Source organism: Rattus norvegicus, chromosome 15 (assembly GCF_036323735.1).
Source record: "Rattus norvegicus strain BN/NHsdMcwi chromosome 15, GRCr8, whole genome shotgun sequence".
Classification (NCBI taxonomy): Eukaryota; Metazoa; Chordata; class Mammalia; order Rodentia; family Muridae; genus Rattus; species Rattus norvegicus.
The window spans coordinates 69,050,230-69,071,626 of NC_086033.1; the positions used below are offsets into that span (position 1 = coordinate 69,050,230).

At 41.9% G+C, this 21,397-nt stretch overlaps 2 protein-coding genes across 8 annotated transcripts in view; one reads left to right on the forward strand and one right to left on the reverse strand.

Annotated features, from left to right (window-relative positions):
- Nucleotides 1-21,397, reverse strand: part of Diaph3 (diaphanous-related formin 3) — a 469,632-nt gene that overhangs the window by 98,238 nt on the left and 349,997 nt on the right. For all 6 annotated transcript variants that reach the window (XM_063274163.1, XM_063274159.1, NM_001305172.1 and 3 more), the window contains 2 exons: nt 12,379-12,474; nt 11,864-11,923 (listed from right to left, as the gene is read on the reverse strand). In XM_063274163.1, the coding sequence (XP_063130233.1) occupies nt 11,864-11,923; nt 12,379-12,474 (156 nt within the window). The remainder of the gene's footprint in view (nt 1-11,863; nt 11,924-12,378; nt 12,475-21,397) is intronic.
- The window catches only part of LOC134481998 (uncharacterized), a 93,376-nt gene continuing 87,050 nt past the window's right edge, over nt 15,072-21,397 (forward strand). The window contains exon 1 of one of the 2 annotated variants that reach the window (XM_063274818.1): nt 15,072-20,322. In XM_063274818.1, the coding sequence (XP_063130888.1) occupies nt 15,615-16,607 (993 nt within the window). In that variant the 5' untranslated portion in view covers nt 15,072-15,614 and the 3' untranslated portion in view covers nt 16,608-20,322. The remainder of the gene's footprint in view (nt 20,323-21,397) is intronic. The other variant, XM_063274819.1, reaches the window with a different exon arrangement.

Consider the following 21,397-nt stretch of genomic DNA (forward strand, 5'->3'; position numbering starts at 1 on the left):
GAGAAGGCACAGAGCTGCTCGGGTGTGTCTCTGCTGTTCAGGCTCGGGGCTCACTTCTGTTTATATGTTGAAACCGTGCCCGCAATGCTGAAGCCAAGTCTGGGTCAGTCTTTTAGAAACTCTGATCTTGTCAAAGTTTGCATATTACACGTATCCTAGCATTTAGTAAATGTTAGAAATTACTACTGGTCAGTCTCTGAATTAGATAGAGTATTGAGGTAGAATGTTTTGGATTTTATTTTTAAGACGGAGTTTCACTGTATATACCAAGCTGCTTGGACCTTGAACTTGAAACATACCCAACTGAATTTGAATTTGCATACTGCCTGAGCCTCCTGAATGTTTAAGCTGGTTAGTTTTTATTTTCAACTCCATACAACCTAGGGTCATCTGGGGCCATGGAAAGAAGCTGAGGCTTGGTACTATGTGGCAGGATTAGAGTCTCCAAAGTAACTCAAGAGGCTATTCATGAAGGTGCAGCCTCAACAGTAGTGGAGAACAGAGTAACTGAGATAGCAGGGCTGTGGGCTGGACAGCAAGAACAGTGGCAGGTGTTGAGTGGAGCTGGCCTGAACAGACACAGAACAGTAAGGTATGAGTTTAACAGATAGGAGACACAGGAAAGTAGAGCTGCCCTTGGAGTCCAGAAGATTGTGAGCGAATTCCAGATATTCGACACAGAGGTTCTTACACTTAGATTTTGACATAGTTTGATATCATAACTGTGCCTTATTTGTTTGTTTTATTACGGTTGTTTTATTTTTATCTTTAAATATAAAGAATATAACAGTTTTATTTTTATAGGATCTCACAGTTGAGAATTCGGCCTTTTAAAGGCCAAATATTTGGAAGAAAATGAATTAAAATATTTATATATTTTAAAAGGCTAACTGACTTTTAACGTTTACCTGACTTTTATACTGCAATATCAAGAAGTGTTCTTGGGGATAAACAAGAAAGGAAATGTTATGGTTTAATACTGATGATGTATTTGTCAAGTATTGACAAGGGGTGAACTGTATTGGTTGGCTTTTTGACATCTCCCCCCCCTTTTTTTATTGGATATTTTTTATTTACATTTTAAATGTTATCCCTTCTCCTAGTTTCGCCTCCAGAAACCCACTATCTCCCCTGCTTCTGTGAGGTTCTTCCCCCGCCCACTTACCCATTCCCTCCCACCTCCTTGCCCTGACATTCTCCTACACTGGGGCATCTAGCCTTCACAGGATCAAGGGCCTCTCTGCCCATTGATGCCCAACCAGGCCATCCTCTGCTATCCATGCAGATGGAGCCATAGGTCTATTCCTATGTTATCTTGGGATGGTGCTTTAGTCTCTGAGAATTCTGGGAAATGTTATGGTTTAATACTGATCTGCTATATTTGTCAAGTACTGACAAGGGGTAAATTGTATTAGTTGGCTTTTTTGCCTTCTTGACATAAGGTGGAGTCGTCTTGAAAAAAATGAATCTTAAATGAGGAAATGTTTCGATTTGATTGGCCAGTGGCCATATTTGTGGGATCTAAGCCACCCATAGGCAGCTGGTTCTGAGTTCTACAAGAAAGTATGCTGAGTAAGCCATGGAGAGCAAGCCCACAGGCAGCTTTCCCTTTATAGCCACTACTTCAGTTCCTCACTTCAGGTGCTTGCCTTTACTGCCTGTCCTAACTTCCATTTGTGTTGAACTGTAAGCTCTAACAAGATATAAACCCTTTCCTTCCCAAGTTGCTTTTGGTCATGGAGTTTATTATAGCAATAGAAGCAATCTAAGACAGTGCAGGAATTAAAGGTGTGTACCTGTATTATTATTATGCTAACCATTAAGTATCAGTCTTCTAGTTCTCTGCACCCAAATCCCATGGGAGAGAGAGCTAAACCTACAGAGAGGCAGACACGCCTGGGAAACCAGAAGAGACTGCACTCTGCGCACATCCAGACGCCAGAGGAAAACACCAAACGCCATCTGGAACCCTGGTGCACAGAGGCTCCCGGAAAGAGCGGCGCAGATCTCCTAGGTTGCTGCCGCCTCGGAGAGGACTTAGGCAGTACCCCACGAGCACACTTGAGCCTCGGAACCTCAAGTAGGACCAACTTTTCCCCTGCAAGTGACCTGCCTGGTGAACTCAGGACACACAGAGGCAAAATTCCTCTAGGACCGGGCACTTCCTGTGTTTACCGGAAGTCCCACACCTGCGGATCCCAGCCCGCAGCAGCTCTCTGCTCCCAAACCCCTTGGGAGAGAGACCTCACCGCCTGATCAGGTGGGCACTCCTGAGGCTGCAGAGCGGAGGAGACCACCAACACTGCTCACCCCTGCCCAAATCCCTGGCCCAAGAGGAAACTGTATAAGGCCTCTGGGTTCCCGTAGGGGAGGGCCCAGGAGCGGCAGGACCCCTGCGCCTGAGACACCGCCGGAACCTGAAGGAAACAGACAGGATAAACAGTTCTCTGCACCCAAATCCCATGGGAGGGAGAGCTAAAACTACAGAGAGGCAGACACGCCTGGGAAACCAGAAGAGACTGCACTCTGCGCACATCCAGACGCCAGAGGAAAACACCAAACTCTATCTGGAACCCTGGTGCACGGAGGCTCCCGGAAAGAGCGGCGCAGATCTCCTAGGTTGCTGCCGCCTCGGAGAGGACTTAGGCAGTACCCCACGAGCACACTTGAGCCTCGGAACCTCAAGTAGGACCAACTTTTCCCCTGCAAGTGACCTGCCTGGTGAACTCAAGACACAGGCCCACAGGAACAGCTGAAGACCTGTAGAGAGGAAAAACTACACGCCGAAAAGCAGAACACTCTGTCCCCATAACTGGCTGAAAGAAAACAGGAAAGCAGGTCTACAGCACTCCTGACACACAGGCTTATAGGACAGTCCAGCCACTGTCAGAAATAGCAGAACAAAGTAACACAAGAGATAATCTGATGGCAGGAGGCAAGCGCAGGAACCCAAGCAACAGAAACCAAGACTACATGGCATCATCGGAGCCCAATTCTCCCACCAAAATAAACATGGAATATCCAAACACACCAGAAAAGCAAGATCTACTTTCAAAATCATATTTGATCATGATGCTGGAGGACTTCAAGAAAGACGTGAAGAACTCCCTTAGAGAACAAGTAGAAGCCTACAGAGAGGAATCGCAAAAACGCCTGAAAGAATTCCAGGAAAACACAATCAAACAGTTGAAGGAATTAAAAATGGAAAGAGAAGCAATCAAGAAAGAACACATGGAAACAACCCTGGATATAGAAAATCAAAAGAAGAGACAAGGAGCTGTAGATACAAGCCTCACTAACAGAATACAAGAGATGGAAGAGAGAATCTCGGGAGCAGAAGATTCCCTAGAAATCATTGACTCAACTGTCAAAGATAATGTAAAGCGGAAAAAGCTACTGGTCCAAAACATACAGGAAATCCAGGACTCAATGAGAAGATCAAACGTAAGGATAATAGGTATAGAAGAGAGTGAAGACTCCCAGCTCAAAGGACCAGTAAATATCTTCAACAAAAACATAGAAGAAAACTTCCCTAACCTAAAAAAAGAGATACCCATAGGCATACAAGAAGCCTACAGAACTCCAAATAGATTGGACCAGAAAAGAAACACCTCCCGTCACATAATAGTCAAAACACCAAACACACAAAATAAAGAATATTAAAAGCAGTAAGGGAAAAAGGTCAAGTAACATATAAAGGCAGACCTATCAGAATCTCACCAGACTTCTCGCCAGAAACTATGAAGGCCAGAAGATCCTGGACAGATGTCATACAGACCCTAAGAGAACACAAGTGCCAGCCCAGGTTACTGTATCCTGCAAAACTCTCAATTAACATAGATGGAGAAACCAAGATATTCCATGACAAAACCAAATTTACACAATATCTTTCTACAAATCCAGCACTACAAAGGATAATAAAGGGTAAAGCCCAACATAAGGAGGCAAGCTATACCCTAGAAGAAGCAAGAAACTAATCGTCTTGTCAACAAAACAAAGAGAAGAAAAGCACACAAACATAACCTCACATCCAAATATGAATATAACAGGAAGCAATAATCACTATTCCTTAATATCTCTCAACATCAATGGCCTCAACTCCCCAATAAAAAGACATAGATTAACAAACTGGATACGCAACGAGGACCCTGCATTCTGCTGCCTACAGGAAACACACCTCAGAGACAAAGACAGACACTACCTCAGAGTGAAAGGCTGGAAAACAACTTTCCAAGCAAATGGTCAGAAGAAGCAAGCTGGAGTAGCCATTCTAATATCAAATAAAATCAATTTTCAATTAAAAGTCATCAAAAAAGATAAGGAAGGACACTTCATATTCATCAAAGGAAAAATGCACCAAGATGAACTCTCAATCCTCATCTTCGGTTGGTGGATCAAGGACCTCCACATCAAACCTGATACACTCAAACTAATAGAAGAAAAACTAGGGAAGCATCTGGAACACATGGGCACTGGAAAAAATTTCCTGAACAAAACACCAATGGCTTATGCTCTAAGATCAAGAATCGACAAATGGGATCTCATAAAACTGCAAAGCTTCTGTAAGTCAAAGGACACTGTGGTTAGGACAAATCGGCAACCAACAGATTGGGAAAAGATCTTTACCAATCCTACAACAGATAGAAGCCTTATATCCAAAATATATAAAGAACTCAAGAAGTTAGACCGCAGGGAGACAAATAACCCTATTAAAAAATGGGGTTCAGAGCTAAACAAAGAATTCACAGCTGAGGAATGCCGAATGGCTGAGAAACACCTAAAGAAATGTTCAACATCTTTAGTCATAAGGGAAATGCAAATCAAAACAACCCTGAGATTTCACCTCACACCAGTGAGAATGGCTAAGATCAAAAACTCAGGTGACAGCAGATGCTGGCGAGGATGTGGAGAAAGAGGAACACTCCTCCATTGTTGGTGGGATTGCAGACTGGTACAACCATTCTGGAAATCAGTCTGGAGGTTCCTCAGAAAACTGGACATTGAACTGCCTGAGGATCCAGCTATACCTCTCTTCGGCATATACCCAAAAGATGTCCCAACATATCAAAAATACACGTGCTCCACTATGTTCATCGCAGCCTTATTTATAATAGCCAGAAGCTGGAAAGGACCCAGATGCCCTTCAACAGAGGAATGGATACAGAAAATGTGGTACATCTACACAATGGAATATTACTCAGCTATCAAAAACAACAGCTTAATGAAATTCGTAGGCAATGGTTGGAACTGGAAAATATCATCCTGAGTGAGCTAACCCAAACACAGAAAGACATACATGGTATGTACTCACTGATAAGTGGCCATTAGCCCAAATGCTTGAATTACCCTAGATGCCTAGAACAAATGAAACTCAAGACGGATGATCAAAATGTGAATGCTTCACTCCTTCTCTAAAAGGGGAACAAGAATACCCTTGGTAGGGAAGAGAGAGGCAAAGATTAAAACAGAGACTGAAGGAACTCCCATTCAGAGCCTGCCCCACATGTGGCCCATACATATACAGCCACCTAATTAGACAAGATGGATGAAGCAAAGAAGTGCAGACCGACAGGAGCCGGATGTAGATCTCTCCTGAGACACAGCCAGAATACAGCAAATACAGAGGCGAATGCCAGCAGCAAACCACTTAACTGAGAATAGGACCCCCGTTGAAGGATTCAGAGAAAGAACTGGAAGAGCTTGAAGGGGCTCGAGACCCCATATGTACAACAACGCCAAGCAACCAGAGCTTCCAGGGACTAAGCCACTACCTAAAGACTATGCATGGACTGACCCTGGACTCTGACCTCATAGGTAGCAATGAATATCCTAGTAAGAGCACCAGTGGAAGGGGAAGCCCTGGGTCTTGTTAAGACTGAACCCCCAGTGAACTAGACTGTTGGGGGGAGGGCGGCAATGGGGGGAGGGTTGGGAGGGGAACACTCATAAGGAAGGGGAGGGGGGAGGGGAGAAAAAAAAAGTATCAGTCTTCTAGCACTTAAGAGTTTCTCTCTAGCATTTCAATGACTTGCAGATACAAAGCAAGTAAGGACTGTGTATCACTAAGATACAGCCTTGGCTTTAACATATCTATGCAAAGTGCCTAGGGAGGAATTACTATAGTTGTTGAATATGGTGGATTATTAAGGATAAATAATTCAATTTCTGTCTAGGATATCAAAGCCAAAGTAAAAACATGCACACAAAAGATATCACTCAAATATTTCTGGAGAGGTCTGTACAGGAAAGAGACTGATAGCTGTCTATGTTAAGATTCCACGGCTTCTGGTGGCTACTGGAGATGGAGCGCTTTATAGCAGGGTGTCAAATGTATATGGCATTTGACACTGCGAAGGTCCAAGGGATATTAGTTCAGTTTTCTTTAATTCTGACGTAAGAGAAGCTGTACACATGTAAAGGTAAATATACAAGGTCGGAGGTAGAGGTATAGTTTAAACTGACATTAACAATATACAGCCAATAAAAGACATCATGACAAAAGTTTACAATTAAACTTGTGGGGGCTGGAGAGATGACTCAGTGGTTAAGAGCATGGACTGCTCTTCCAGAGGACCTGGGTTCAAATCTCAGCAACCACATGGTGGCTTGCAACCATCTGTAATGAGTTCTGATGCCCTCTTCTGGTGTGTCTGAAGACAGCTACAGTGTGCTTATGTATAATAAATAAATAAGTCTTTTCAAAAAATTAAATTTGTGGTTTGATACACGTGTGTATGTATTTGTCAGAGTTCTCTTGAATAACAGAACTTGTAGAATGAATGAAAATACCTCACCCTTTCTGTCTTTCTACCTCAAGATCTGGATTAGAATTCATCGTTCTACTTCAAATTGAGCACATTCTTCATAAGAGTGATTTCCATTTTGGAGTTTTAGTTCCAGATATAGTCAGGTTCACAACCAGGAAGAGTCACCACAAGTCTACCCCTTGTCAACCTGCCACACAATCATATCTTGTTATGTTGTGATTAATTTCCAAATAAAAAATAACCAGGGTATAACAATGCCTATCCTATAAATAACTGTAATCACTGTATATTTAATCTAGGCTAATATTACATCAAACATTATATAACTATGCTCTATAGAACCTCAAACATTATAAATTATAATCAGTGGCAACGTCCCATGGACATTCTTTAATTTCTCAAACTTAAATATGATAACCAAACGATAGTCTATTGACATTCTATCACATGATAAAAATGAAGGGAGAAAACACAAATATCTGTCCAAACTCATTCTTAACAAATATGAGAACTCATGCTCATTATAAGCCTCTTTTCTGCAACTAGTCACATGGCCTCAGCTGGTATTTATAACTGTCTTCCTCTTCTACCCTTCCTGTATTTCCCCCACCCCCAGGAAGCAGTACAGCAGGTCTTGGCCCATGCCTTCATTCCTGATGAGTCTGGTGTCCTTTATCATCCTGCTTGCATTAGGCTGTTGTACTTTCCCATGGACTTTAATCACAGGACATGATAGCACCAAGAGAAGCCCTAAAGGATCCCCTGCACTCCAGATATAATCTCTTTTACCTCCATTGTGGAGCAGCAATCTAATTTCCACATGGTACTCTAGATCAATCACCACACTTAACACTGTTATTCCTTTTTTAGCCTGTTGGTTTAGGGGTATTAGAGGCCCAAAATGGCCAGGGAGAAGTTTGAGTTTCCAATTCAATGGAGTGCTTGTTGTGGGTCCCAGCAGGAATGTGCCTGACTTTTGAACCAACATTTCTAGGTCAGCAGACTTAAGGTCAATGGAACAGGAAGCAAAAATTTTCCTAGTGGGTCACTAAGGGTGATGAGTGGAACTATTTTCCCTTCCACCCCTTGATTCCTGGACCTGTGGATCCTGGCTATGGGAGGACTCATGTCACATATTAGATGCTTATGCAAAGCACATACTGCCTTCTTAAGGATCCTGTCCCACCTGCCACCTAATTGTCACTATAAAAGTGTCTTCAAAAGGCCATTCTACCTTTCTATCAGGTCAGTTGCTTTAGGATGTTGGGAAACATGAAAAACCAGTAGATTCTATGATCACGATTATGGACCCTCTGTCTTGCTGTCTTCCCTGGCTAAGAATTGAATTCCTTGATCACAAACAATACTGTGTGATATTTTCTTTATGTCCATGGAAAATGGTTTGGACAGGAGCATTATGTGCAAGCAAGGCAAATCCATTAACCAGAAGAAGTACCTACCAGCAAGGACAAAGTGTAGTCCCTTCTGTGAAGGAAGTGGTCCTATGTAGTCAACCTGCCAGCAGGTTATTGGCTGGTTACCTGCAGAATGGTATCATACCTGGGATCAGTGCTGGTCTCTGCTATGGGCTCAGCAGGAGCTGTAGCCAGGACAACAAATCCATGTTGTTGAGAACATGTATACCTGTATTTCTGCCACCACAGAAAGCCACTTAATTAATGGGTCCTTTGTGCGATGGATGGCAGACTGGCTGGGGAAAGAGGCCAACTGTCCTCAGAACTGGTCACCTATCTACTTATTACTGAACTCCTGAGCTGGAACAGCCTTTGATGAACATTTATATGGGATAAACCTTTCTTCACACCTTTCACCCATTTGGAGAGCTCTACTTCTCGAGATGTCTTTCTTACCAATTCACGAATCAGCAAGTCCAATCCTTCACTGGCATTAGAGCCTGTTTCCTCAGGATTCCAGTGTATAGTGAAAACTATCTGAGACATCCAGCCCTGTGGACTGAGCAACTACTAGACTCTTGGACTTTCTTGTTCACAGCCAGCCACTGTTGGACTAGCTGGATGCAGCCTGTAAGTCGTACTAATAAACCTTTCTCTTTATAGAGATTCATTCTATAAGTATTGTTACTGTAGAGAACCCTGCCTGACGTTATGCATATAAAGATAAATCTATAAGGTTTGAAACTATAGCTATGGTTTTAAAAACACAATTATAATACATGACGAATAAAAGATATGATAGCAAGAGTTTAAAGTATCAGCTAACAGGATTAAATTTGTGGCATGTTACATATTTATACAAAGCGTATGCACACGCACGCACGCGCGCACACACACACACACACACACACACACAAAACACATATTTTCTATGATATTTCTAAATAGCATCTGCTTGTTAATACTAACGTAGATGTTACCACAGTGGTTTTATTAAAAGAAATAAGAAGTGGCCATCTTTCCAGAAGAATGCTTCTGCAATCGAAACTGCAGCCTAGCAAAACAGTGCTGTCTAGGGGTTAGATCTGGGAACAAGAGGCAAAGCAGACCAGAGGCTGAGGAACCTCCTTTGAGGCTGCATCTCATTAGCTTCCCTTTATCCCACAAGAGAAACCAGATGCAAGAAGACATCAGCTCCTATATGCGGAGATCAGACACTGGTCACATGGTTGTTTTCATGGTGGTATGGAAAACATTATGAACTTGGACTTTGCGTTTTCTCTGTGAGAAAGGATTCAGTTTGACAGAATGCTTTTAAAGAGGATGCTAGACTTGTTTCAGTTTTGATTACTTTCAACAGAGACACAGACACAAGAGTGCTGAGAAGTAAACAGAATACACAGAATGCATTCTGTAGCCAGTGACTCAGCTAATGCTTATTCTATACCACTTAATGCAGAATGTGAATAGGTTATAATGCTTAAAATAATTACAAAAATAAGTTAAGAATACAACATCAAAAACTATAGCTTCATAAATTGTAAATATCTGGCAGTAGTGTAAAGCATAGAAAAATTAAAAAGTGGGCTCAATGTTGTACTGCAACCACAGATCAGTTGTAATATTAATATTTTTAATGAAAACAAAATTTTTACAAAGCATACAAGTAACTCTAAAATATCATCTTATTATCATGACCCTTTATAAATGAGATTTTTAAGTATACCTGGACTTTTTGTTCATTTGGATTCATTTCACTTTGTCAGAAATGTTTAGAGAAAACAATAAATGTCAATACAAAGTGCTAAATACAATTTAATTGATTATATTAATATTAGAAGAAAGAGTTTTTGATCATTATGGTGTATGTTGTTTGGCTGCTGTATATTCTAGCTTAATTGTCACAATAGCCCAAGCCATTACGATAGTACATTTTAGCATTGGAAGCAGCTTTTCTATAATGAACAGAAACACCACAGTTTATAAGCAATCACGGCTGAGCCGTTACAGCCCAGACATTTATTAATAATAGTACCAGAAGGAGTGGGTTCTCCAAGGCTGGGGAACGAAGTTCCCTTACATAGCTTTTGCCTTCGATTCTTATTTAAATTAAGCTTAGGATGCTGTCATAGTAATATAACCATTGTGCTTAGTGATGGTTTTTCTGTATGATTTTGAACAGGGGCTGAGTTGTTACTATAAAAGGGATATGCCACAAAGATCAATAAGTCTTTTTTCCTAATATTAATGTAATCATTCAATTTCCTTTAGTGATTTTATATTGATATTTACTGTTCCTGTTCCCATTTCTGACCAGATTCAAATCCAAAAAACCAAACTTATTTTTAAGAATAATGTGCATAAGCACAAGACTTTTATTAGTCAAAAATGCTCAAATACTTCTCTGTAATTAAAAGAAGAAGTGTGGCAGTAATTAGAGAACTTAATTACAGCCACAGGACTGTCAGTAGCTCTGTCCTCCCGAGATGTTTCAAGCCTCTGTGGATTTCCCATTCACTTCTCTGCTAAACAAAATCATCTCTAAAGTTCAGGTCCCCACTATTCTCTAGACATTTTACAATTCTGTGCCATGATGGAGTAAAATCAATCATAAGCTAAGATTTCAGATTACTTATTACTCATAATGAACGTCACTTGCTCCAATTCTCTTCTGGTAGAACAGTAAAAGGCCAACTGAAAGCTGGAGCGTACTTTAAAAAGTTGAAAGATCTATTTAAAATTCTGTGACAGATTCCATCTTTCTGGTCATTTCTTAAGCATTCACTGACTACCCAGATGAAATCCCTGGGTTTTCTTACTTCATTAACTATATACCTAGAAGTGTGATACACACGCCTTCTCAGTCACACCTTAATACTCATAGAAAGGAACTCCGGAAGCACTCCCCAGAGTTTTATCCTTCCGATAAAAACGTGTCAGGTTGGTTTTCTGTTAAATATAGCCAACTTTGATAACAACCTCCCTGTGAATCAACAGGATTCACAAACGGTGAACACGGTGTGGAAGCAGAGTCCAAGAACTGAGAACTTGACAAAACGGACACCAAATGAGTAAGAGAAGATGCTTGTAAGACAGACTCACAGACAGGGCAGGTGACATTACGGGATCTTTTAGAAAATTCAACTCCTTGGTCAATATTAGAGGTGAAGATAAGTCACTCAGTTTAAAAACTGTAGCATCATCTCTTGTAACGGCCCATGCGGCTCATCTGTATTTATGGTTCCTCCAAAGGGAGAGTTGAATAGTCTGTAACTGCACTGACAAATAAGGCAGGGGAGAAATGAACACAGGTCTCACTGTTTCACATGTATCTTGAAAGTACTTTAAAGTAGTTACCAGGAAATTGCATTGCACTGGAATGCTGCAGTAGACAACTCTGATCAGAAATGTGAAAAAAGAAAACACTTCAAACAATACAACTGTAACACAACATTCACTTGCGACCTAATTAGAAGAACTGAAGAAGCAACTTCAAGGAAATGAGGTAAGAATGGAAAAGCAGAGCCCGTGACCTCAGAGCGAAGATGCACATCTACACAGCTTTTACTCTCGTCGTTATACTGGAGCCTGAGAACTTCACTAGCAGCACAGTAAAGACCATAGACCAACAGGATAAAAGCAGGTAAGAATAACATGCAATTTATGAATAAAGTTTATTACCATGGTTACAAACTTTGAGAACAGGCCTCTGAGACATTGGACTGAGACTCTGCCGAATATCTGTTAAAAAAGAGAGAAAAATTAAAAAGTGTGTTTGACTTGAGAAGTAACAGAATATCATGTGATTTTTCCAAGCTTAGGTATTTTTAATGATGATGCCATGGTTCAATGCCCTGAAACACTTGGAACAGTAATGCTCAGACTTGTACTTCATGTTTAACTGTAGGACCCTAACGTCCACTGGGACAAGGGGCATCTGCTTCTTATGATGAGACTTATCACACTAGTCAGGATTTTCTAGGTCCAACACAGCGATTTGTTAATGCACTACTGACACCAGCCGACTGGAGTGCATCTTTCTCTGACATCTGTCTCTGCAAGGGATTAAGCAAACTTAGGAAAGTTAGGAACAATTTCTGCCCACAGCACTGTTCTTGTGACAAATGACTTTAAAAGAATTAAGGAGAGAAACTGCTCTTCCCTAGAAAGTAACGTGAAATAAGAAAAGAATTCACCTTTCAGCTTTGGTGTCCTTTTTCTTCTGTCGCGGAAGGCAGCCCCTGACTGCAAGGCCTCTAGCAGACTATCCATCACTCCTGTCTCATCACCCTCTGTGAAGAGAGATGCAGGGAATTCCATCAGTCCTCCGGGTTACCAAAGCAATGTCAAAGCACACGTGCAAACAGGCGATGGTGATGGCAGGGAGCAAACGGCCAGAACACCAGAACTACACCAGGGATTTCAAACCATGAAAAGATCCAGCTCTGTCCTACTCAGCCATCTTTTAATCAGAGCCATCTCACTAGTCCTTGTGTTCTGTCCGCTAAAGGGGACAGGGCTTCCCAGACTCGGAGTGGAGCACTGTGTTTATAGACCAATGGCACGGAGAGTTTAGATGGAATATACTTCTAGCGTCTGGGGTCGTCATAAATCATATTTCCTCTCCTAGAAATGAGTTATTGTTTTTAAAGCATCAGACTAGTTTCTAAAAGCAATCAGGTGTGTGGTACAGTGCCTCTCATTATACCGAAGCTGGGTCCGCCAAAACTTACCATAGAAAAACTTCTTGCAAGATTCTATGTGCGAACATATTTGTAGTCACACCCCCTCCCCCCCCACACACATACATTACCCTGATATATAATTCTTCTGGTAGATAAAATGTGTATATTGTTCTCTGACTTGAGGTAACACAGAATAATCACTACAAACTTTCATGTAATTCATGAAAGTTGTCTTTTACAATCGAGATGGTAAACCCAGAAGTGCTCTCAACAACTTAAAGGCTAGCATTCCTTAGGGTACACGAAGGACTCCTTTGTCCTTTAAAGGAGGTTATTTGCCAGCCTTCTCTGTTAAACTGTATGTCTGGCCTAACAGCATATCCACAAGGGAACATACTCCTTTCTGAAGAACCTTTTTCACTGTTTTCTTTCCTTCCTCTTTTGGAGACAAGATCTCTTTATAGAGAACTATTGACATGTGAATGTGGTACAGTACAAAACCACACTCCTTTACAGTTTATAAACAGATGCATACATATAAATATGTATCAGCCGCTTTTCCATCTGCTCCTACCACACATTTTTAGAAGAGTTAAACCTTGGAGGTGTGATCAAAAATGTTGGGTGAGAATCAGAGTATTTAGAAGTTGTCAATTTACACATAAATTTAATTCTAAAGCATTTCAATGTTTACTGTAAAGTACATAAAATATTTTAGACAATTTTATAGGTAACTACCTAACTAATCTTTAAAAATTTACACTTAAATTCAAGTATATTTCTCCTAAACATAAGTTCATGCAACATTAAACATCAAAGGTAGTTATTAGTGAATGTAAACATTTAAATAAATAAAAGAATTTTCTTTCTTTTTTAAATTTAGCATTATGTTTGCTTGCAAATAAAAAAAGCAGGGAAGAGAAAAATAGAGAATTGGTTTAGGGGAAAGGAGAATGAGGCGACAGCTAAATATAAAAGTGTTTGTGTTGCTCCTGGATTGTAAGACAGTTATAACTGCCTGAGTAAGGCTGGAACTAGATGATCACACTGTATGAACGCTAAGTTATGGTGGACGTTGACTGCACTATGGCCAGGAAGGCTGATCCTGCTGGTCCCTGGGGACAGATGCTGGCAGTTCAGGCTCACGAGGTGACTCACACTGCTGCAGTCTCTGTCTCCGTGACTCTGAACATGCAGCTCTCCACAGTGAGTCTTTCCCACTTTCTTTCCTAAGCTGGCTCCTAGCACCACTTCAGGACAGACACTGAGACCGCCTGAGAGCACGCCCTGCCCTATGTGTGCTTGCTCAGGGCATACGGCACACACAACAGCATGTCATCCCTTGAGAGCTGGGCTGTTTCCTGGACTGCACTATTTATGAGACAGGTAGCTCCTTCCTGGAAGAGAGGAGTAGCTGAGGAAAAGCTCATTCTGGTCTTCTTTTCCCACCAAGGCTGGGTTTACTCTTTGTAGCTCTGGCTGTCCTGGAACTTTCTCTATAGACCAGGCTGGCCCAGAACTCACAGTAATCTAACTGTTCTGCTTTCCTTGTCCTGGAATTAAAGGCATGACTTTATTTTTTATATGTATCACTGAGCACATATGATACCTAGGTTGTACGGATTAACAAGCACTCTCTCCTGTTGGTAGAAGCACATACTGAGGTAGATGTTAAAGGGTGGACACTATCAGAGGAAGAGAGGGCTTGGAAGACGAAATAGCAGAGACAGAGGCAAATGTGCAAAATCAAATGTGTCTAAAGCTGCTTAAATCTTTATACATACATCCTTCTACTATACACCTAGGAAATAAAGTCAATTTACATTAAAAATACAGCCTCATTTCTTCTGTGAAATCGACTACCTGAAATAGTGCCCCAGCAGGACTGAGTAACATATTGCCTCCCATAATTTGTAAATGGAACTTTGAAAATTGCAGTGTTGAGGGAAATGGAGAAAGACAAGTCTGGGAGGAGACATCTCCAATGTCGAATCAATAAGGTGAGGATGGGGAGGAGGAGCAGCAGCTGAGAAGCAGCTGAGAGCATTGGTGCCCATGGATGGAGGAAGATTCTTATGAGGAGAATTCTTGGGTTTGGTGGGCTATGATAGTTAGGTGGTCATGGACATGTCTGGAGTGAACACCAGGTGATGTCAGGGATTAAGCTGGAAATTCTGGTCTCAACCTGGTGTGGCATACTGTAGAGAGCGGTGTGGCGAAACAAAGATGGCGCCGACATCCAGCCTTGTCTGGATATAAATGACTTACTGCGCATGTGCAGGCTTGTCCCCTTGCTAGGGCTCCCTCTAGTGGTGAACAGCGGTACTGCACATGTGCGGTTTATGCACCAGGTGTTAGTTGACCGTTAATATGCTAATGAGGTGATTCATTCTCCGCCAATCCCTGGAGGACAAGTAGTGGGGTGATCCAAGCCCCACCAATCCCTGAGAGATAATTAGCATACTGTTGTCTATATAAGCCGAGCGATTTTGCTGCTCGGGGTCCCTGTTCAAGAGAGCTGTAACACTGAGAAGAGCTGTAACACTAAGAAGAGCTGTAACACAGTAAAGGCTTGCTCGCAGAAGAATCCTGTTGCCGCGCGTCGTTCTTGCTGGCGGGACATTGGGCGCGCGACAAGTGGTGCCGAGACCCGGAAACCAACATCGCCGGTGCCAGGGGACCCTTCAGTGTGCTGAAGAGGATTCAGAACTGCGAGAAGGTAAATTAAAAGGCAAGCTCCGAGAGGCATGCCCCTTTTTGGATTTAGTCTTGCCATGGAGGGATTGTTGCTCGTTTTTATAGTGACTGTTGTCTTCTTACTAGTTGTGTTAAAATGTGAGGACATAGTCAAGGCAGGACAGAACATTCAAGAGAGAATGTCAGAAACGGAGCAGAGTGAGAAATTAGGAGCGTGCAAAAAGAAAAAGGTTACTAAAACAAAAGTGAAAGAGATACAAAAGGCGGAAGAAATGCCGCTGGAGGAAAAAATAGGCGTACCCCGGAGGATGAAGTACAAGTCATCCGGAGAGGATACTTTGTATCCATTAAAAGAATTAGAAGCCTTAGAACTGGCTGGCAGTGACTCTGAGCAAGAGTTGTCAGAGTCCAAGGAGGAGGAATTAGAGGAAGAGGCAGCCATATATGAGGAAGAAAGATATGGGCCTAGGTGGAGAGCCACTGTGAAGAAACCTAAAGTTATGGATCATTTGTGGGCAAGGCTGGTAATTTTGTTTCTTTTTTTCTTTGTGTGGGATAGAGAAGTCACTGACGGCAAGCTTAAGCCCGGACCAAAACCTCTTTGGCAAATGGTCCCTGCCTGCTTAGAGGATAAACGATGTGAGGAAGCCGTTAGAGCTGTTAGGACAGGTCAGAGGGTCCTTGCAGAACAACAAGAAAGTATGTCAGAGGGAGAAAAGGTCTCAAAAGAAAAAAAGAAAAGAAAAGGAGATAAAAGGAACAGAGAGAAGGCAAAGATAAAAAATTGGGTCAGTACAGCTTTTGTTGTGGCTCAAGTTGAGGCTATTGCTAGGTATGTGATTAGGCTCTGGAAACCTCACAGAGTCATACTGATCAGATTTGATAGAGGTAGACCACCTGAAAATTTATTCAGGAGAATCAAACAAAAAGATAAACTTGAGTGTGCCTACTTGGATTCCTGGTCTCAAGGAGATTTAGCAAGTGACAAGGTGCTTCTCTTAAAAAAGCAGTTTCAATCGGCCCTTGGAGCCTTGCACCTGTAGCTAAGATATGTGTAGCCACTTCAGTTTTGTTTTCTGATTGGTTTTAAATGTATAAATATTCTCTACATGCCTTGGTTATGGACTATTGGCTTTTAAGTTATTGGATATGGTTAAAAAAAATGTAACATTGGTAACAGAAAGTTGACATAAAACTGGAAAATTTGGATGGAGTCATTCTAGATAACATGTGGCATGAGCCAATCTAGGGAAACAGGTCTAAATTGGGATGCCTTTGCTACAATTTTTTACTGAACATCCAGTGATTTTTCCAAAGGTCACTGCCTCAGAGCCTTTGTCTGGAGCGTTAAATATTTATACAGATGGCTCCAAAACAGGTGTAGGTGCCTATATGGTTGATTCTCAAGAACCATTATTAATTCAATATAGTCCAGGCACCCCCCAAATTACAGAACGTAAAATTGTATTGGAAGTTTTCAAAAGATTTCATGATTTTTTTAATTTCTGACTCTGCTTATGTAGTTAATGCGGTGCGCTCACTTGAAATTGCAGGGCCAATTCGGTCAACTAGTACTGTATGTCAAATTCTTTTAGAATTACAAAATTTTATTTGGGCCAGAAAAAATAAAATTTTTATACAACATATTCGAGCCCATACTAATTTGCCTGGTCCCATGACCAGTAATAACACCCTGGTGGATGCTAGTACTCGTAGAGAGTTTATTTTTCATGCCACTCTGGTTGATCTCGCTAGAGGATTTCATCAAAAGTTTCATGTACCTGCTTTTACTCTTCAACAAAAATTTAAAAATCTCTAGAGCTGCAGCTTGTGATGTGGTGTTACGTTGCCAAAATTGTGTTCAATTTCACCACCCTCCTCATGTTGGGATTAACCCTCGTGATCTGATCCGGCTAAAACTTTGGCAGATGGATGTCACACACATATCTCAATTTGGAAATTTAAAATATGCTCATGTTTCTGTTGATACCTGTTCTGGTATTATACACGCTACTCTGATGACTGGTGAAAAAACTTGTAATGCCATTAGTCATTGCTTAGAGGCATGGGCAACCTGGGGAAAGCCTGATAGTCTCAAGACAGACAACAGGCCTGTCTACACTGCAAAGTCTTTCCAGGCATTTTGCCAGACAATGCAGGTCAAACATACTACAAGATTACCATACAATCCCCAAGGTCAAGGAATTGTGGAAAGAGTACATCGTACCTTAAAAGAGCTTATACAAAAACAAAAAGGGGGAATTGCCAGCAGCCGAACACCAAAAGAACAACTTTCTTTAACTCTTTTTACTCTAAATTTCTTAATTTTGGATGCGCATGGCCGCTCTGCTGTGGATCGCCATGCTGCTACTACACCTATAACTAATGTAGAAGTAAAGTGGAAGGATGTCTTAACTGATGAATGGCGTGTCCCAGATCCCGTGATTTCGAGATCTAGGGGAGCGATTTGTGTTTTTCCGCAGAATCAAGAAAATCCAATTTGGGTACCCGAGCGTTTGACTCGAAGATTGTCTTCTGCTCTTCCTGAAGATGAGACTACAAACCCTACTATTACTACTGGGAATGGTAATACAGGTTAATTCGCTCACCCTGTGGGCTATTGCCAGATCCTGGCCAGTACCCATGCCAGTTCATAGCAATTCTACTGTTTTGAGAATAAGACTGGCAAGCATAATCTCTGGCCTGGTTTCTATGGGTGCTGTCCAATGAGCAAGGGTTATGTACATCCCTGACCCCCTTTGCTAGGTTGATGGGAGAGAACTTCGTGCTGTATAATGTTTCAGCTACCAGAAAAAGTTGATACCAGGTTGATCAATATTCAATATAATAACCTCTTGGTAAATAATACTGCCACTAGTACTTCAGTATGTGCTAGATCACATTTTTTCTGATAAGCACTAATGTAAGCAGTGGTGCTTTAAATTGTAATAGCTCTGATGTAGTCTGCTATTTAGCTGAATGCTGGGATGGCACCAATGACACCGCAGTGATGGTTAAGATTCCCTCCTTTGTGCCAATCCCAGTGGAGGCAAACCCAGATAGCTTTCCTATTCTTAATTTGCTGAGAGACAAAAGAGATTTTGGAATTACGGCAGCCATAATTTCAGCCATTGTGCTGTCTGCTGCCGCAGCTACCACAGCTGCAATCGCTATGACCAATCAAATACAGACGGCTGAGACTGTCAATCAGATTGTAGAAAGAACTGCAGTGGCACTAGAGATACAAGAAGAATTTAATACCCATTTGGCATCTGGCCTTCTATTAGCCAATCAAAGGATAGATTTAGTTCAAGAACAAATTGAAGCACTGTATCATATGACACAGCTGTCTTGTGTTTCCTCCCTGAGAGGTTTATGCATTATTCCTTTTTGAGCTAACTTTTCTCAGCATTTTCAACAGAGCAAAGAAATCTCGAATTATCTGAAAGGAAACTGGTCCATGAAAGCAGAGCAACTATCAAGACAATTGCTGATGCAGATTGCTGTCCTCAACAGCACTAGGCTGGACCCCATCACAGTTGAAGACTTTACCTCATGGATTACCAATGCTTTCTCCCTTTTCAAGGAGTGGGCGGGCATGTTTGTCCCGGGGAGCTATTGTCCTTCTGGGATGCAGAGTAGGTCTCTGGCTTATTGGCCGTTTAAAAAGAGAACATGCCAGACACAAAGTGGTTGTTTACCAGGCTATGACCGCCATCAAAAAGGGTACTTCTCCCAACATATGGCTGGCCTCTTTGAAAGATCAAGAGTTCGCCCTAGATCATTTTTGTCACAGTCATGTGGAGTCATTGTATCCAGGGACGGGCAACTTTCCTCGAACTCGGACCAACCTAAGACACGGGGCCCGGTGGCGATAGGGTAACTCTATGACGGGTAAGGCCGAGTTTGGGTGAGAACGACCTAAGACAGGAGCAATGACAAGATTGACGTGACACCCAGATCTAGACCAGTCATTTTATTAAACAAAAAAGGGGGAGATGTAGAGAGCGGTGTGGCGAAACAAAGATGGCGCCGACATCCAGCCTTGTCTGGATATAAATGACTTACTGCGCATGTGCAGGCTTGTCCCCTTGCTAGGGCTCCCTCTAGTGGTGAACAGCGGTACTGCACATGTGCGGTTTATGCACCAGGTGTTAGTTGACCGTTAATATGCTAATGAGGTGATTCATTCTCCGCCAATCCCTGGAGGACAAGTAGTGGGGTGATCCAAGCCCCACCAATCCCTGAGAGATAATTAGCATACTGTTGTCTATATAAGCCGAGCGATTTTGCTGCTCGGGGTCCCTGTTCAAGAGAGCTGTAACACTAAGAAGAGCTGTAACACTAAGAAGAGCTGTAACACAGTAAAGGCTTGTTCGCAGAAGAATCCTGTTGCCACGCGTCGTTCTTGCTGGCGGGACATTGGGCGCGCGACAGCATACTATTTTGAAAGTCAATCTCTTATTACAAGTAAGAGTAAGATGGCACCCCAAGGACTTGTGGGACTCCTCAACATAGAGCATGGGAGCGTTGGCCCATACACCATTTTCTTCAGCCAAGACTGAACATTAAAATTTCACACAACCAAGAAAGGATGCATTCTAAAAGTTTCCTGAAGGCTAAAAACTGGCAATCAAACCCAAACAGCTTACAGAGGAGACAACCGAGAATGGGACTGGCAAGACTTCTCGATAGCCCACCGAATGTGAAAAGACAGGAGGTAAATGATTTCCAGCTTCTGAAGAGAATTATTTCCAGGTAATCAATAGGTCAGTTTTCAGTCAGGTGGGAACAGAAAATAGACATGCTCAGACAATGCAGTCATCCAGACATGATTTCTCAGAGACAGCAAATATGATATGGTTTGGATCTAGAATTTCTTCAGAATCCACATGCTAAAGGCTTAGTTGACATAGCTCTTGGGAAGTGATTGGCTCATGAAAGCTTAAACCTTAGCAATGGATCAATCCATTGATGAGATATTTGATGAACTATTGAGAGGTGATGAATGCTTAGAAAATGGGACCTTGTTGATTTGAGGGTGTGGCTTTGGGGCTGACAACATGCTCTATCTTGCCCTGTCATCCAAGCTTCTGGTGACCATGAGATGAGCATTGCTGTTCCACCCTGACCTGGAGTTGTTCTTTACCATGGCCCAGACACGACAGAACCAGTTGATAATGGATTAAAGTCTCTAAAACTGAATACCCAAAGAAATGTTCCCCTGTGTCTTGGATATTTTGTTAAAGAAATAGAAGGCTGAATAACACATGATGCTCTGTCAAAATAAGGAGTAAAAGCAAAACAAAAAACAAGGGGGTGAGAGGATGAGACACAGAAGGGAGAAGACAGCCAGTGAATGTAAGAGGATTCCCAGGGTGCCCAGGAGCTCAGCCCAGAGCAGTCTGCAGTTTATGGGAGAGGAGACAAGCTGTGTGGAGGGAACAGGATTAAGATCTGATGTCTGCCTACTTAGAAAATCAACCATCATGTTTATACAGATCTATTGTAAGAAGTTTAAAAAATCGGAGCCAGATAAATGCAAATCTTAAGCACTTTGTTTTTAGTTTACATTAACTTAAAAATAAACAATGTGACAACAGTGGCCATAGCCTGCAGGCTCACACATCAACAACACTGTTATCCTTAGAAGGAGAGCCGTTATGAAGTGATTAAGTGATGAAGAGGAGATCAAATGGATAGGGACATCGCCCTTAAAAAGAGTGTTGGGCCATTGGTCACCCCACCAACACCATGTAGGTTTCAAAGGAATAAGGTATTATTTGTGGAGAGGAGAGAGAGCCCTTTGCAAAAACAAAACTCACAGAAGCTC